Source organism: Mytilus californianus, unplaced genomic scaffold (genome assembly GCF_021869535.1).
Source record: "Mytilus californianus isolate M0D057914Y unplaced genomic scaffold, xbMytCali1.0.p SCAF_1, whole genome shotgun sequence".
In the NCBI taxonomy this organism is placed as follows: Eukaryota; Metazoa; Mollusca; class Bivalvia; order Mytilida; family Mytilidae; genus Mytilus; species Mytilus californianus.
Window position 1 is genome coordinate 48,002,986 of NW_026262581.1, and position 18,910 is coordinate 48,021,895.

Sequence of the window (18,910 nt, forward strand, 5' to 3'; positions counted from 1 at the left end):
GTTAGTTTTCTCGTTTGAATACTATGCGGTATGGGCTTTGCTCATTGTTGAAGGCCGTACGATGACCTATAGTTGTTAATTTCTGTGTTATTGGTCTCTTGTGGAGAGTTGTCTCATTGGCAATCATACCACATCTTCTTATTTTTATATATGACCCAAAAGGATATAAAAAATAGCCAAATTCATTGTGATTAAACTGATGTTCGTTAGTCTTTCAAATAATAATAAAGAAAAGGTTTGCGACAAAAGCACATTCCCACTCAACCATATATATACCGGTATATATGTTATATTCGCCCAAACTAAAAAATACTATCACACTGCTATGAGCTTTGCAGTATGCATTTTCAAAATTGTAATCGCCCGAAAGGTGGAATTGAACCACTCTGACGCTAATCAGCTACAGGTTTGAAGCCTGCACCCCAGACCACTGAGGTTCATTCAGGCGATGATGTATGTACCTGCAGTCTTTATATAGTAAGATTTTAAATTGCATTTTTATGGGAAAGGTATTGAAATTTCATTTTTCAAAAATTGATGAATTTTTCATTTGAATATTTTTTGTTGAATTATGTCTTATATAACACTAAATAAGAATTGCAAACCAAAATTTTATTTTGTTCAATCATTTTCCGCAATAAAAATCGACTAAAAGATGTACTAGCACTTTAAATAAAATGTTTACTTAATTCCTGTTTTGAGTTATCTCCCATTTCATATAGATAAATGTATTACATACAAGATTAAAATACACGTGGCGTTTAAACATAAGATTTTATAATATATGGGCGTTTTAGACTGTTCGAAAAAAAAGTTGAAGTTGATAAAATCATTAAATAGTCGATTATTACCAAAAGGTGTTAAACAATCATTAATTCAACAATTAATTGCACGGTACGAGAAAAAATCTCTCTCTCTCTCTCTCTATATATATATATATATATAAGTCTAAATTGAAAACAACGTTCAAACCTATGATTGCGTTGGATAAAAACCGCAATTTTTATACGTGTGCATGCAAAAAAAAAATCTTGGTAGAGAGGTCTAAATACAGCACAAACAATATTTTCCAAAAGACCAAAAAAGTGAAAAAGTATATTTTAACAAAACGCATTTGACTAGCAGGTCGAACAACGGATGTTCTTAAACCCTGCTGGCTGCCATTGGCGACTGCCAAATAAACGGATCACCAGATGTAACAAAATGGATTTTAACTATTATATATATATATATATATATATATATGTCTGGGACCACAATGCACATGTTAGTTACACTGACGCCTAAGTATTAATTAGTCCTAGCATATTTTAAGTGTTGGACTAGATAATTAGGATGTCTGCTGAAAATATATGAAAATAGCCTTCCAACGCATCATAATTAATTGGACTCATGTCCATTGAAGATGCGCCGGTTTATTTGGATTTTTTTTTTATCAAACTCAGACGGGGGTGGGGGTCTCTTCCTTAAAACAGGTATACAGAGGGGTTTGGTTTTTTGAATGTCAAATATATCGACGACGATGTAATTTCACGGCGGCAATATAACCATAGATATTATAGCCATAATATAAAAATAAGGAGATGTGGTATATGATTGCAATGAGACAGTTATCCACCAAAGTTCAAATGAAGTGAATTATGTAAGCAATAATGGCCATTATATCTATGGCCGTGACAAAGGGTAAACAATATGTAGTGAATATTTTATCTAAAGATCTTAACGATCCCATGTGGTTACATTTAAATGATATATCACATGTTGTATGTCTGATAGCTAGAAAATTTATAAATGGGTTGCGATTTTCCTATCGGAATACGTATGGGTACAGATTTTCGCAAAATCAATATATGAATGGGGTTTAATTTGTTGAGATCCCCAACGGGCGAATCCATGAAGGGGACCTCCTAATGGCAAACAAATATGTTTTTAGTACAATTTTTCCTGATTTTATACGCCCCTATTGAAAATCCTGTATCCACTACTGTAACTTATATGTGTGTGGATGACTAAACACAGTTGATCTTAGGAGAGGCAAGTCGAACAGCATCCGAACAACACATGTAAACCTTTACGTATTCTTTATTACAAAAAAATCTTTTAGTAAACACATTAACCTCATTAATTTTAAATGCTTACTCATATTTTCCTACTTCGTGTTAGAATAGGTAATTAGGAAAGTTTAATCAGCCTTTGGTTAAATTTATAAATGTTTACCAATAAAAACGGTTTGTGAAGAAAGTTGCTGTTTTTTTTTTTTTTTTTTTTTTTTTGCTTTAATCATTTGCCTTACACAATTAGGGAACAGATAGGGAATGGCACTGTCTGCCTTAAATTTTAATCCACTTAGATATGCCCCTTAAGTAGACTTCCAACATTTTAACAGATGCTCTTTAATTGGACCTCCAAGATATGAGCAATTTTAATGAAAAAAAAATACGTTTATACATTTTTATGTCAATATTTTGGCGGATTAAAAAATAAATAAATTACGGAACGAAAAAGAGAAAATGTTTGATACTGACTATATTGTTTATTATACGTAATGCCAAAACATACAACCTACACACGCTAAAATGGTTATTATTTAAAAAATCTAAAAAGTAGACCACTTTCTTTAAATCTAAAAATTGACCTTAATAACAAAAAGACAATTACTTGCAACAGTTAAATGATTTTATTGTTTTCACTGATTTCTTCCTTTTAAAGTTTACGACCAATTACCATGCTAGGTACAAAACAATAGACAGAATATTTAACCGTATTATTTATTCTGAAAGAAAACAAGAATGCGTACCCTTTTTATGTTGTTTTTAAAATTGAGTTTTCATGTCGAAGAAATGAATTGAGGAAAGAAAAGATAATTAAATGCGAATTTTTTGTTGAAACATTCTAAATGGTGAAATCAGAAAATGACGTCTTAAGGAATCAATATCAGAGTAAGTACATAGCGGTCGTCTGGTACTTTTAAAACACATTTGATTAAAAAGAATGTCAGCACAGCGGCCATATTTGATTTGCAAAAAAAATGGAAAGAGAACGGAAGAATAAAACAACAACAATTGATACAAACTCTATAAAATTGATGTAGTGTTTTCATTTTAAAGATAACAAATATGATATTTAGATAAATTGAAAGACTGAAACAATCTTGAAAAATTGGAATTCAGAAAATTTGATATCACAAATATATCCACGATGTTATTAGAATTCCAACATATCAGGTACTCTCTTGTGTGACCTCTCAAATAGTCTGTAGATGAATTTGAAATTCATAAAATTAAAAAAAAATATCAAACAAGTCACATTTATTATTTATATTATACTAGTCAACAAAAGAAACGATACAAGGCAATTTATTTTCCATAAAAAAATGAAATTAGATACACTGTATCAAGGTAAATAATTGCCCTATGGGTCTAATATTTACAGAGTGTTATTTTTCTTATGAAAACCATTAATTTAAGGATTTTTTTTGCAATTATTGTTATTTCAAACCAAAAATTCAAAAATCGATATTAGAACTTTAAACTTTAAACTTAAACATGGTCTGCTTAAAAAAATGAATGCCTTTGCAGATGTCTGAATACTTAATTCTCATCTTCGAAATTAATTAAAATTGAGAATGGAAATGGGGAATGTGTCAAAGCGACAACAACCCGGCAAAAGAGCAGATAACAACCGAAGGCCACCAATGGGTCTTCAACGCAGCGAGAAAATCCCGCACCCGGGGGTGGTCCTCAGCTAGCCCCTAAATAAAAATATGTACTAGTTCAGTGAAAATGGACGTAATACTAAACTCCAAAACATATAAATGAAGTAAAATAAAAAAAAAAAATACAAGACTAACAAAGGCCAGAGGCTCCTGACTTGGGACAGGCGCAAAAAAATGCGGCGGGGTTAAACATGTTTTGTGAGATCTCAACCCTCCCCCTATACAGCGATACGCACAGTAAAACTCAGTTTAAAAGAAGTCCGAATCCGATGTCAGAATAGCTAACAAAAGAAACTAAGCAAAATGACAATGATACATGAATTAACAAAGGGCTACTAGCAGTTACTGACATGCCAGCTCCAGACCTCAATAAAACTGATTGAAAGATTATGTCTTCATCATATGAAAATCAAGTACAATCCCTCCCGTTAGAGGTTTAGTATTATACCATCATAAAATATATGAGAAGAACATAACCCGTATCATGCCAACAACTGGTTTTAGAATAAATGTGTTTATTTCCGGAGCAAAGACCCTATGAGTGAATCAATATTAATACCAAAATATGCAATCCTTAATGACTTGACAACAGTATCGTAACTATATCCCCTCCGAATAAGTCTGTTTAAAGGTTTGGTTAGCTTTTGAGGTGAATACCGACATTTTTGTGCTTTGTAAAGAATATTACCATAAAAGATTGGATGTGAAATACCTGAACGTATAAGATGTCTGCATGTTAATTTATATTTACGAATGAGGTCCTTGTACCATTGATAAAATTTAGTAAATGTTTTGACTAGTTTGTGATATCGAAAACCCTGGTGTAATAATTTTTCAGTGATACAGAGATTTCTTTCGTTAAAATCAAATACGTTGTTACATACACGAGCGAATCGAACAAGTTGAGATATATAAACACCATAAGATGGCGACAAGGGAACGTCACCATCTAAAAAAAAGCATGGATAATTAACAATAGGAAATGAAAAATCATCTCTTTTGTCATAAATTTTGGTATTAAGCTTCCCGTTAAAGATATAGATATCAAGATCGAGAAAAAGTGCCGACTTTTGTCCCCTGTGTTAATTCAATAACACGATATTTTCTCACTTTCCAATTTGATCAGATTCTTTTAATCATATGCAAATATAAATTCGCTTTGCAAATGAATGTTTTTCATTGGATAATTTAACAGTCTTTCCTATTTTTTATATTTTATGATAAATTGGAGTTCAAACTTGTGTATCGTTACTTTTGTTGACTAGTATATTATATATACAAGCAGGGTGAAACTTACAGTTATAGTTAACTTTGTGTACAACGTTAATTCAGTGAAAGTATAAATAAAGTAAGAAGATATCAATATCACAAGTTAAACAAGGACAAGGAAAACCACGACCAAACACAAAACACAAAAATACAAATAAGTCCATCCATCCGTACACAGAAAACTATAAAGATTGACTTGCGCAAACCACAAAAATCAGGGGTGGCGGAACTCGGGTAGCTAGTTTCTGTTCCATTAGTGACACCCGTCGTGTTATACATGTCAAAACCCGATGATAAATCATAATGTTGTAAGGTAATAACTGCATTTTGATCTTTTCCAAATTCTTTTCTATACTGTACACCAACTTATTTTCACGAGCGATTTATTTTCACAACTTTCGCGAGTAGAAAAATAACGCAATATAAATCGTCGCGAATATGTAAAACTTAGATCTTTCCTTTTTAACTACATTAAGTAAATTTGAAAATCGCGAAATTAAATCGACGCGAAGAGGGCTAGAAAGAGCTACACGCGAAATAAAGTATCCGCGAAAATAACTTGAGTTGGTTTACAGTAATGCATAAAAAGGATAACAGGGATAATCAAAAATGCTGTAAAGTACCCCCAATAAACAATTCAACTCACCCTACTCCTCAGAAAAACTAGACGTACACACAAAGACGAAAAATAACAAACAACACATTGTCCAGATAGCTTGACTTGGTACAGGAACGACATGCAGTGAGGTTAGAACACGTGTAGTTGCGCACACCCCCCTTTTTTTGCTTTTCTATACTAAGCGTTGTAAAATAGGATGACCACCGACTTTAACAAGGAAATAAATAACATAATTTGGAGATAAGAGTCAAAATGTGCTCGCTACTACTGGCAGCTAGCTATATCTATTGGTTGGATACTGCCGTTCAAGTTCAAGAAAAAAATGAAAAATAAAAAAATAACACTTTTAACCAGTTTCACGAAGTCTCATTATACAAATTAATTAAAATCGGCAATATTTATGAGAGGCAAGTGAGTATTTTAGATCGTCAGACGATCGAGAGAAAGAACCATTGTAACCTCATTGGTGAGCATATCACGAATGTAACCATTGCTGTTGAAAGATGATAGAAACTTCTCGATCGACGACTGTGGTAAACTTTATTGCAACATTGAATGATAAGATGTTAAAGATTTTTAATGGTAGCAAGTGCACTAGTCAGAATGACATATAATTAAGTAGTATAAAAATAAGGAGATGTGGTTTTGATTGCTGATGAGACAACTTTCCACCAAAGTCAAAATGAAGTGGATGCAAGCTATTATAGGCAACCGTACGGCCTTTATCAAAGAGAAACACCCATAACGTATAGTCGGATATATATATATAAAAGGCCCCGATCTGAAAAATATTAAACAATTCAATTATAACAAAACAATTCACGAAAAACAAATAAGACAGACATGAAACAATGACAACTACTGAACAACAGGCTCTTGACTTGGGACAGGCTCATGAAGAATGTGGCCTGGTTAAACATATTTAAAGGCGCCAACCCTCCCCTAAGTAGTTCACTTGCCTGAAGCTGTTATAAAGCGGTTTTCTGCAATCATTCAAGGTAACAACGTCGAGTACCTTGTAGGGACACTGCATTTTGACTTGATGATTGAAAATGTTAAGTTTCAACTAAGTGTTAAAACTTAAAACGATGAATGTTGAATGATTTAAAAACCACATGTACATCGGTTATAAACTAGGCTATTCGCTAGGCAAAGTGCACTCTCTCATTTTAGTCCATTTACTTTCTTCAATGTAAAATAACATCGACAAAAGCAAAAATCTTATAGTCATCACTTCATCTATTGGTCATATCTATTTATGTCTTTTTTTAATTTATCTATTTAGCGCAATTTCTTACATAACGTAAACAAAATATACAGCACAATCTTGGTCAAACGAAACATATATGTACACAATTATAAATATAGAAAGTATTACTGAAAGTTATCAGTACCATTTTTTTCATATTTGTAGATCAAATGGATCGTCCTAAAACCCAAATGAGCAGTAAGTACACTTTATAAGGTCAAGGTCATTCAGTGCAACCTTTGTTCTGTCGTAATTGCCCTAATGAAAATAACTTTTAAAACGTCAATCACATGTATTCATAACAAACCGTTTAAACTTTACATGTACGGTGTCATCCTGGTTTGCCCACTTTTAATTACATGCATATGTAAACATAGGGATAATTGTTGTTTTAACAATTATAGTTTATTTCTGAATTATAGTCATATTCTTACCTTTTATTTTACCTGTAAAATTTTATAAAAGATACTATATTCTGCTATTAAATCAAGGAAAATGTGCCAAAATATAATATATTTGATATAGTTTTTTTAGCAGGAAAAATGTATTGAATTTGACAAATATAAAAATAAAAAATAAACAAATATATGTTCAAAAATGTTTATTTTTTTTACAATTTATCAACAAATAGTTTTAATTGTTGGTACATTCTGAAAAAAATAAAATAAAAAAATAATAATAGATTAGAATAAATGTCATTTAAATTTCTTTTTATTTATTCAACATTTTTTTTTTTAATTTTAATAAATATATTTTTCTGAATAAACTCATCATCATGATCATAGATACCAGGATTGAAATTTTGTATTTGCGTCAGACGCGCTTTTCATCTACAAAAGACTCATTAGTGACGCTAGAATCAATAAAAGTTAAAAAGGCCAAATAAAGTTCGAAGTTGAAGAGCATTGAGGACAAAAAAAATCCTCAAAAGTTTTGCCAAATACAGCTAAGGTAATCTATTCCTGAGGTAGAAAAGCGCAAGTATTTCAAATATTTCAAACTTAGAAATTTAATATAAAACATATCCAATGAATTCTAACAAATAGAATATATTAAAATGCAACTGTTCAGTAGCCAAGCTTTACGTTTGATAGCTACTAGCTATTGATCATTTACAAGCTTCTGTCCAAGTTTGGCACAAATCCAGGATAGTTTAAGAAAGTTATCAAAATTTTAAAAACTTTAACCAAAGAGTGAATGTAATGTTAATTGGCAGAAAAACTAATTCCATTTATAAGTAAAATATGGTACACAGGACTTATTTATTAAAAATTACCTTCTGGATACTATTTTATGATGATAAACAAGCTTCTGTCCAGGTTTGGTAGAAATCCAGGATAGTTTAAGAAAGTTATCAAAATTTTAAAAACTTTAACCAAAGAGTGAATGTAATGTTAATTGGCAGAAAAACTAGGTCCATTTATAAGTAAAATACGGATACACAGAATTTTTATTTATAAAATTTACTTCTGGATACTATCTTATGATCAAAAACAAGCTTCTGTCCAGGTTTGGTAGAAATCCAGGATAGTTTATGAAAGTTATTAAAATTTCTCGCTTTTGCAACAAAAGTTGCAGGCTCAACAAAAAGATTGTATTTCCCATCATTATACATATACTGCCCCATATTATTAATTCTACATTAGTGCTTTATTTATTTCATTATGCAATGCATTTATAAACTTGATTCATATATTATATAAATTATGTTTGCAATAAAAGCCAACTTGTATTGGTGTATTTATATCATGAAAATCATTCAGAAACTAATGAATTATTATGACACTTTTATAACTGAAGGTCATTGTTTTGTCATTAGTTGTTCAATATGTATGTGAATCGATTGAATTGATATTAAATTATTGAGAGAAAAAAATATTTGATTAATTCATCTTTTTTCTATTCAAATGAAAATGGAATTACAAAATAAAAAATACCTGAATATATAGAAAACGCTAATAAACTATATGATCCTATATACCTAAGTTGGAACAGACTATACAATTGTATGCTCATTAAACCTTTTGTCTTTTTTGTTTTCTTTACTAATAGATAATTGGCATAATTAAAAGTGGGCAAACCAGGAGTAAACCACATGTACACGTGTAACATTCTATATTTGATTTTATCAGACATATTATTAATTGTGATATGTATAATTACTCGATTTTAAACTTGTCCTCGTACAATAATCTTGACATGTATTACATAATGAGATATGATGCAAACGAATATCAATACAACTATAAACCTATTTCGGGTTGAACAAATCTCTCTATTCAAAGTATGTGTCTGTTTGAAAATTGAATTGATATCAGAACCCTACAAAACAGACCAGAATTCACCTTTTATTTCGTACATTTGTATTTAACGTTCCAAAATAAATCAAAGTCTCATAAATGTACATGTAAACGTTCACTTGCATAAGGTCAATTTCTATCTGACGCAGCTCAATTATTAAAAAACCCATTGATTTCAAGTAAATTGATGATTAATTTGAATGACAATTTCTAATGACTTGATAAATGAACTTCCATCACTCGGTTCATCAAGTACTGTCACTCCATTTACAAAGAAGTGTTATCTTGTATCAGCAAAAATATTCAGGTTTTGGCAATTAATTTAGAAAAAGACAAGATAATACAGTGATTCATATCGTCGTACAAAAGCAGTGATAAGGTATCAATTTGATGACAGAAAAATAGTAACAATTAAGATTTCATTTCTAACCCATAACTATAAAACATCTTCAGAAAGTGGGTACTGCATCTGGTAAATTTGAGATAATGACACTATTCTTGTTTTATCAAAACTAATTGCTCTTTTTAGAATAAAATAAAACATAAAATAATTATTCATTACTTCTATAGATATAGTCGTCTCATATCTAATATTTACACAGAAGTGTTCTCATTTATCAGCAAAAAGTTCAGGTTTTTGCAATTAAACCAGAAAAGACAAGATAGTATGTATGTAGCGATTCATATTGCCACTAAAGCAGTGATAAGGTACTTTGATGACAGAAAAATAGATGCAATAAGATTTCATTCTAAATATTACTGCATCTGGAAATTTTGAGATAATGACACTATTTCTGTTTTATCAAAACTAATTGCTCTTTTCAGAACAAGAAAAAAGATAAAATACTTATTTATTACTTCTATGTAAATCAAATGAATTCATCTCATATCTTTGTGGCTATCTGATACATAAAAATATCTATACGGAATATTTCCTCTAACTTTTTCAGCGTTACATTTGATTCGATAATAAAATAGTTGTCATACTAGATGAAAACTGTTTATCAATCTCTATCATTAAAGACGATAATGTTTTAACAACACAGTTTCTAGAATATTGACCGGGGGAGGGGGGTTCATGAAGCTCCATGAAGCTTTTCACAATTTATTTTCAACAGACCACGACCTCGATAAACCAACTGAAAACTGTGTGCAATGGCTTGCTTAGAAAACTTCAGTGTTTAAAGATATTTTACAGGTCGTATTTAAAGTACCGTATGGTCAGACTCTGTATTATCAAAAAGGCCACGAAAAGATTTTCAATTATGTTTAAATCTTAACCATTTCTTTCAAACTTCATAGGATCTAAATACCAGGCAATTTAGAAATAGCAAAAGCGATTTATTTGATCAATTGTGTACCCGTTAAAGACATAAAGAATTACAATAACAATGTATGGATAATAAAAATTTCTCAACAGCTGACTTAGTCCTCTGACATACGTATAACGTATTTGTACTAGTGATGGAGCTTTTATACTTTCATTGACTGATTGTTGTTGGTTTTTATTCCAGTGGCAAATATTTCCTGCATATTTATTATCATTTAATACATTAGTAGTTGACGAGGATGAAGGGGTGGAAAACTTTCGAGTTGTCTTTCTTTAATCCGAATTAATCACATAAAAACCTGTAATAAGTCTTTGAAGTTTCCGTTTTTTTCCGCGTACATACAGGGAACGCGACAAAAAGACTTTCAAATATGAATCAAATTATGTATTTAGCTAAACAAACTTTGGGTCTCATCGATATGCTTAGCTTATACTTAGTCAGCGTCTCATGGTAGAGACGACTTCACAAGAGAGTGGGTTGTAGCTTATAATGTTTGGCATACTTAACAATTACCTGCGGCATAGTGTCGCATAAGTCCTTGTATCTGTTTTTTTTCTTTGTAACCAACGGATCACTGAGCTCGTTTTTGCTGCCATGGCTTGTTATATATTGTTTTTGGGTAACTCAACGAATCTGAAAATATAGTTCTATATCTTAAGTCTTTAATGTTCTGTTTTTGAGGGTAGCTTCTTATATCCTTGGTTGTGATACTTTTGTTTAATATTATGATTACTACTTCGTGTATTCAAACAAAAGGTTTACAATTTATTTAACGAATTATTTCCTAATGTTTTGAAAATTCAATAACATTTTTTTTATCATTTCAAAGGTCGAGCTTCCAGAGCATCAAGCTCTCGGACCCCGAGGTCACCAATTGATGGTTTGTCAACTTTAACTGTTGGTGATTCCATTCTTAATCGTCCAAAAACTGGTAAGTATTAGTTTAAGCAGTTATTGGCTTGTTTGAAAACCCTAGTCATTAAAATCTTATACAAAAGGGTTTCGATTAGGATTGAACGTAATAGGTGAATACTGTTCTAGAGGAAATAAGCATATAATTATGTTAAATAACCTTTTCTAGTTACAGTTGTTATCCTAATGCTAGCAAGTTAAAGGTTTGGTTGGCTTGCTTGCTTTGTTTATAATAAAGTTTGCTCAAGCATTGTAATTAAGATTGACATCTGCATACAATATAAGTAGGCAGAGTTAAACCTGTATATAGGTAAATTTGGTAATTTGATAATGTCCAATCACATTTAAATATAATGTATACAAGTTTAACTCTGCCTTTTTATATTGTTTTCATATGTCAATCTTAATTACATTGCTTGAGCAAATATTAATACAAACAAAGCAAGCATGCCAACCAAACCTTTAACTTGCTAGCATTAAAATAACAGCTGTAACTAGTTGTTATAACACAACACCATTGAATTACTTTAATCGTTTGTGCATTTCTTTTAATAATTGCAAGATTTTTTTTTAGATTTACATGTAACGATTTTAGAATAAATGGAAAATGAAAAAAGGACATGTGTTTGTAAAACATAAACCGTACCAATTTTACTGCACCAGATGCACTTTCCGACAACTAATGTGTCTCCAGTGATGCTCGAGGCCAAAATCTGAAAGTAAGACTGTATTGTCTGGTTTTAGATGCAAGAATTATTTTCTTCCGAAAAAACAATGTAAAAAATTATCCTAAAAATGTACAGTTCTAAATGGATATTTGGATAACATATTTTGTATAACAAAATATTTAATTGCAGCACTGACCAATTTTACATATTTAACAAAGAAGCCTAAACCTGTTGCAACAGAGGAACTTGTAGAACTGCCTGTTTGTAGACCTACCACAAGTAAGTTTTTTTTATACCGAACTCATGATTTATTTATTGTTTGTTATTGGGTTTGAACTAGCTTTCAGTAACTTCGGGTACTTATAGATCGACACTTTTTGTGGCTTTTATCTTTAAAGAAATTCATTAAATAAATTTGGAGTTTAGTATGACGTCCATTATCACTGAACTAGTATACATATTTGTTTAGGGGCCAGCTGAAGGGCGCCTCCGGGTGCGGGAGTTTCTCGCTGCATTGAAGACCCATTGGTGACCTTCGGCTGTTGTCTGCTCTATGGTCGGGTTGTTGTCTCTTTGACACATTCCCCATTTCCATTCTCAATTTTATCATCATAGATACCAGGATTAAAATGTTTGTCGGCCAGACATGTGTTTCGTCTGCAAGGACTCCTCAGTGACGCTCGAATCAAAAAAGGTTAAAAGACCAAACAAAGTACGAAGTTGAAGTGCATTGAGGACCCAAATTTCCGAAAGGTTTTGCCAAATACAGCTAAAGTAATCTATTCCTGGGGTAAAATATATTTGGTATCTCAAAAAATTCAAAGTTTTGTAAACAGTTTATCTATAATTCTGACCATATCAATGATAATTCATGTAAACACAAAAGTGTTTTATTTTGGACTTCGTGCCGATCTGAGGAATGAAGCCTTTTCCAACTGTTTTTTACAGTTTGTGTTTATGTTACACCATGTCCCACGTAAGGGAAAGCTTGAGCGCTCACAAACGTGTTTAACCCCGCCACATTCTATATGTGCCTGTTCTAAACCAGGAACATGTGATTCAGTGTACGCCGTTGTTTGTCGTTCATCATATTTATTTTTCGTTTACTGTTTTATCATAATTTAGGCCATTGATTTTTCACGTCGGGGCCTTGTAAGGTAAGGGTTTTGTTCATTATTGATGACGATGCAATGGAATATTAGTGCTTAAATCTGCTTCGTTTGAACTGTGTTGAAATGTTGTCTCATTAGCAATCATAACTCATCTCTTTATGTTTTGTCAGCTAGTTCATTTAGATGAATTTTATATCCTAAGAAGTCAAACCTTATATACGCAGATATAAAAAAATAGCTGCGTTAAATTCAATACAGTTTTACAATTTTTGTGGTTGTGATTAATAGTTGAAGGTCGAATTAAACAGAGAGCTAGCTACATACAAATCTTCAACCATTTAAAACTTTAATTTGACTATCCATACAGAAAAGATCAATGAACCAAAAAATGCATAAATGACCTTAGAATTGAGCACTCACAAATATATTTAACTCGGTCACAATTATTATGTGCCTGTCCCAAGTCAGGAGCTGTGTATTTCATAAGTTGCTGTCTGTCAAAATGGTGTATTGTTGGATATTATTTTCTCTAATTTTTGTGCTATTTTCACATTTCTTGATCGGTGTGAGAAAAATATTTCTCCTCACTAGTGAAATTTCTATTCTCAGCAAATGATTGGTCGAAATTTAATTATAACGTTAAATTTGCTTGGTTTCATCTGAATTTTCTATTGTGACGTCATAAAAAAGGCGACCATGCCTGATGACCTCACATATAAAGAACACAACTTTCTGCAAATCTTTGAAAAGGAAGGATACAAATCATTAGAGAAACGGATTCCAACACTATAACTCGTGTATTACGATATTTCTCCACTCTCTTTACTTATTTAAAAAGCTCGGCAAGCCTCGCGTTTTAAATATTAAAATTTAACTGTCTCGAGTGGAGAAATATCATAACACACTTGTTGCAGTGGTGGAATCTATATTTCTTTAACCAGACAGTTAGTTGTCCCTGTCAAAATGTTTCACTTTTTGTAGGTGCCTTTGTAGTTGACCTTAGGGTGCTCATCATTGAAGGCCGTATGATGATCTATGACTGTTTTTTTTACCATGACCTTATTTTTCATGGTTGATAGTCGTGTCATTGGCAACCATACTTCAGTCCTTGTTCATTTGTTTACATCCCCATCCGTCTTTCTATGGTTGATTCTTGTCACATTGGTTATCTTACAACATCTCTTTGTTTTATTCATACATCTCATTATTTTCATAATGACCATATTTGTAACTGCTCTTTATAGTACTTTACTTATCAGTCGGCCATGTAGTCAGTAATACTTAAGTCTGTACTTTTTATTGAAGTGCTATACTTCAATCTGACTTTGATGTTCTCTTACAAAAGTTACCACATTGAAATGAGGAGACTAATTACATTTATATATAATTATATATATAGGTGTGTGATGTGTATCTGTTTATTAGGACTTCATATTACATACAAATGGAATTGCCGACAGGCATATTTTCATATTTTCGCAGTTAATTTGGAAAATTCTATGCGTATTGTGAACCACAGCCTGGAGAAAAGAATGTTATCATGAAAAATAAAATTTGTAAATATAACATTATTCATGATTATGAAGAAAAATGAATAAACAATAATAGGTCTATAAAGTTTGTTCATTTCTTTCTCACTTAAAACTATTTCGTAGCTTTAAATCATTGCCTCTATCAAGTCAAGTATATGATGTGCCTTTGTAAACATATTTAGTAAAACACGAAAGCCTGTACACTCCTAGAGTAGAACGTTGATCCATTTGCATGTTTGTATGGAATTGTTAAAGTAAAATTATGAATTGCCAAAGACAAAATTTTGACATAACAGATGTAAAATAATTATGTTAAGACATGTAGATCATCTGTATTTTAAAGAATCTTTTCAAGAGAGCGTATGTCTAAGGAGACGTAAATATGTGACGTTATTATTACCCAGCCAGCCATTGTATCACAATATTTTTGTCTAGTTCATTCCCTTGAAAAGCGGTACTTATTATTTTGATATTATTAAAATTAATAACAATAGCCGCAATGTAACTCTAAAATAGCTGAAATGTTGCCTAATGGAAGTAGTCTACATCTCTAGGCAGGGTCGGTATTGCCAACATACCAAATAAAAATTGTCTAAATGGTATAGAATTTAAATATAATAGGAGATTAAAAATAAAGAAATTGTAGGTGTTTACCAAATGCACAGTTTTGACTTCCAGGTTCACGCAAAGGGTGACAATTTATTAAAAGTGTAAAAGCGATTAAAATATCATAATCTTGAGTAATCTAATATAAACAGTATTATATTTTAATTACTTCTCACTATGACTAAATTTGACATTCAACGCACATACGTTTATAAATACTAAAAAGGAACATACTGTATCCGTAAATATCAATGCATAATTCTTATTCAGGTGTAAGAAAAAGAACTGTAAGGAGTCCACCTGCAGCTCTGCCAGAATCAAGACCAAAAACAGGTAAGTGTACTTTAATAAAGTATCAAACTTTTTAGTAGAAACAATTTAGATATGATTTCCAGTTTACATATAAACAATTGTTACAAAATAAATAAAATTGAAGAAGCGACTGAAATTATAGGTAAAATAGGATACCAATAATAACCAAAAACTAATAATTGACAGAACAAAAGATCGCAACAACACACAACTCCTCTAAGAAAATAGACCTTCAACAAATATTAACAATGAACATCGCATAGTCCAGATAGTCAGACTTGGTGCAAGTACATGATGTTTTTGTATTAAACCACTTGACATTCTAAAGAAAAACATTCGAAGGTTATATATTAGGTATAACAATTGTATTGAACTTTCAATTATAGACAATACATATGAATAAGGAAATGCAGATATTATAAAAGATAAACACAAAAGTCAGAGCCGTTGGATCTGCACGCAAACTGATGCCTATCTCTTCACGTAATGTGTTGACCAGAAGTTAAAGCTGGTACAACAAAAAATCACCAAAGATACCAGCGACTCATTGCACAAAATATTTTAAGAGAAAAAAATATGTGCACGTCATGATCATTTCAGTATAAATTACGATAACTTTTTGTCGTAATATTTTTTTGTGAAAAGAGGTTGCTTATATTTGAATTTTTAGACTCACGTTTCGTTACATTAATCTCATCAGTGACTCTAGAATCAAAAAGTTGTAATACCAAATCAAATACGAAGTTGAAGAGCATTCAAAATCAAGCCAGTCATAAGATCTTCAAGAAAGAAACATATTTACTTATGATTTCATTTATCAATGTTGAATACACATGTTTTATATAACTACTGTTTTCAGCCCCTTTCCCTGTGAAGACATGGACACAGCTTGTTCGGGACTCGTCATTTCACGAAGAGAAATCACACAGAAGAAATCCTGAAAGTAAGAGAATTTCATTAACATTTTTAGCAATTCCAAAGCATTATTTGTTAGTATTTTTAATCTGATAATTTTCAACACTTAAATCATTATTTGATAAACTTTTTAACTTTTTGAATTGTGCCTGCAAGGAAGTTGATATGACCCATCTACAATCCTAAAATTGATGGAAACACGGTCTGAAATTTTCAAGAAGTGAAGCTCAATATATATTGTAGATCTTGAAGATGTCTTCAACCAACGAAAGGCAGTTTGCTTGCAATATCGTAATGATTCTAAAAAAAATCACTAAACATGTGAAATGGTAAAAATACATACTAGTAACTATAAATGAGGAAACGTTGATAAAATATATATTTACGATCTTTTAATAGTTACAGTTTCACAACCGAGGAGTGCCTGGGAAGAATGTCCTCCAGACGAAGAAGAGGAATACAGAATAATTTTGATAGGCAAAGCTGGATCTGGTAAAAGTTCTACAGGAAACTGTATTCTTAACGAAGAAATCTTTGGAAAAAGTAGTACAAAGTGTCGTTACGGAACAACAGACAGATTTGGAAAGAAGATCTCTGTTGTAGATACTTACAACGTGTTTGACAAACATTCCGACAAAAGTGTCATTTCTCACGAACTTGTCAAATTAGTAGGACTTACTTCGCCAGGATTTCACGTGTTAGTATTAGTATTATCTATAGGAAATATTGACAGCAAGGAGCACCACGTATTCCACGAATTCGTCCGCCATTTTGGAAATGATATCAAGTTTCGCACAATTATTCTTTTTACGAGACGTGATATTCTGGACAGTGATGGTTCAACTATATACGGGTATGTCAGTGACGTTCCGAAGGGGATACAGGAAGTAATGGAACAATGTAAAAGACGCTATTTGGCGTTTAACAACAACGCAACTGGTCGGGAAAGGGATGTTCAAGTTCATCGATTAATAGATATGATTGATAATATCTTGAAGCAAAATAATAGAAGACATTTTTCGTCTGAGGTTTACGGTGCTACAGAGATGATCATAAAACGACGAATAGACGATATTAAACGTAATTTAAAAGACAAACTGAGGCGTGAACAGGAAATCCTTGAAGCACAGATTAAGATGTCTGAAACCCTTCGATCCACAAGACCAACAAGTGGTTTTGGTGAAAGTGTAACACCAAGAAACAAACCTTCAAAATCAAAGAAATCAACAAGAAGAAAAAATACAAAAACTACCAGTATAAATAACGGAATGGAAGATCATTTTACAAAACTGCCAAATTTAACATCTCATATTAAAGAGAATAAACAGAGGAATAAGCATTTAGGACATAAAGTGAACGACGCTGATAGGCTGTCGAAACGAAAAACACCATCAAAATGTGATGTGGCTTTTGTTGATGAAGACGATGACTTCGGTGATTGTGATATAGAAGCGTTAAAGAGAAGAATAAATGAAGATTTTGATATTCCAACTTTGCATTTACCAAATGAGGATTTCATTGAAGGTAATATCAACGAGGAGAACGAATTTCGTATGATGAATGGGAATATTCTTAATGATAGTAAACTTTCAGAATTAAGGGAAAAGTATGAAGGAGAAATGAGTAAAAATCGACTACGAGAAAGGGTGCGAGAGGAATGCGAACAAGAACAACCAGAACTATTTCAGATGATGTGGAAGCTCTCTAGGTACTTTGACCAAAGTGTTCAATTAAGAAACTAGAATCCTTATAAAGTTTTAATGCATTTCAAAAATTAAAGACCAAATTTATAGTTTTTGTTGTACACTCATACGAAATTTATGGATGTAAAGTTGCTGGTCATCATAGCCAATACCTTTTTAGTGCTTTGCATGTTTGAGATACAAAAAAAATAGTCACACAAAAATTTCGACAAAAAACTCTATAATATTTTGCCGTCACCTTGTCAAATATAAACCAATGAACACACAATGTGAAACAGGTTCATTACTTTCATGTTTGCTAATTTTAATTAACTAGAAATCCCTTGCCAAACCAAATGCTCAAAAAACTGGTTGATCATTATTTCTACTTTTAATACTCGCATTCAAATAATCAAGTAAATACGAATGTTGACAGAATTTTTGTTCCGTTTCCGTTAATTTATTTTCCCGAGATTTATTTTCAGGAGCTTTGCTTTTTGAAATTTGATTTAATATATTAGGTCCAATTGCATTAAAGTAATGTACGTTGTGGTGTGTTGTCTTTTGGTAACTTTTTTTGGTTTTTAGTAACCTATACAATGATTCTTCATTTACGCAAATACGCAAGATTAACGAAAATGAGGCAAATTCGGATTCCGGATTCTACATTCAAGCCCCAAATAACATC

General features: G+C 31.6%; 1 protein-coding gene and 1 non-coding gene across 2 annotated transcripts; one reads left to right on the forward strand and one right to left on the reverse strand.

The window, feature by feature from the left end:
* Positions 1-360: 360 nt before the first annotated feature.
* Trnastop-uca (transfer RNA opal suppressor (anticodon UCA)) lies at positions 361-447 on the reverse strand. Its single transcript has one exon. It is a non-coding gene; the product is annotated as a tRNA-Sec (tRNA).
* Positions 448-2,769: 2,322 nt separating this feature from the next.
* On the forward strand, positions 2,770-18,332 carry LOC127704108 (uncharacterized). Its single transcript, XM_052208011.1, has 7 exons — positions 2,770-2,939; positions 7,018-7,050; positions 11,313-11,414; positions 12,253-12,342; positions 15,584-15,646; positions 16,485-16,568; positions 16,940-18,332. The coding sequence occupies exons 1-7, from the start codon at positions 2,897-2,899 to the stop codon at positions 18,280-18,282; spliced, it is 1,758 nt and encodes a 585-aa protein (XP_052063971.1). The 5' UTR covers positions 2,770-2,896; the 3' UTR covers positions 18,283-18,332.
* The last annotated feature ends 578 nt before the right edge of the window (positions 18,333-18,910 follow it).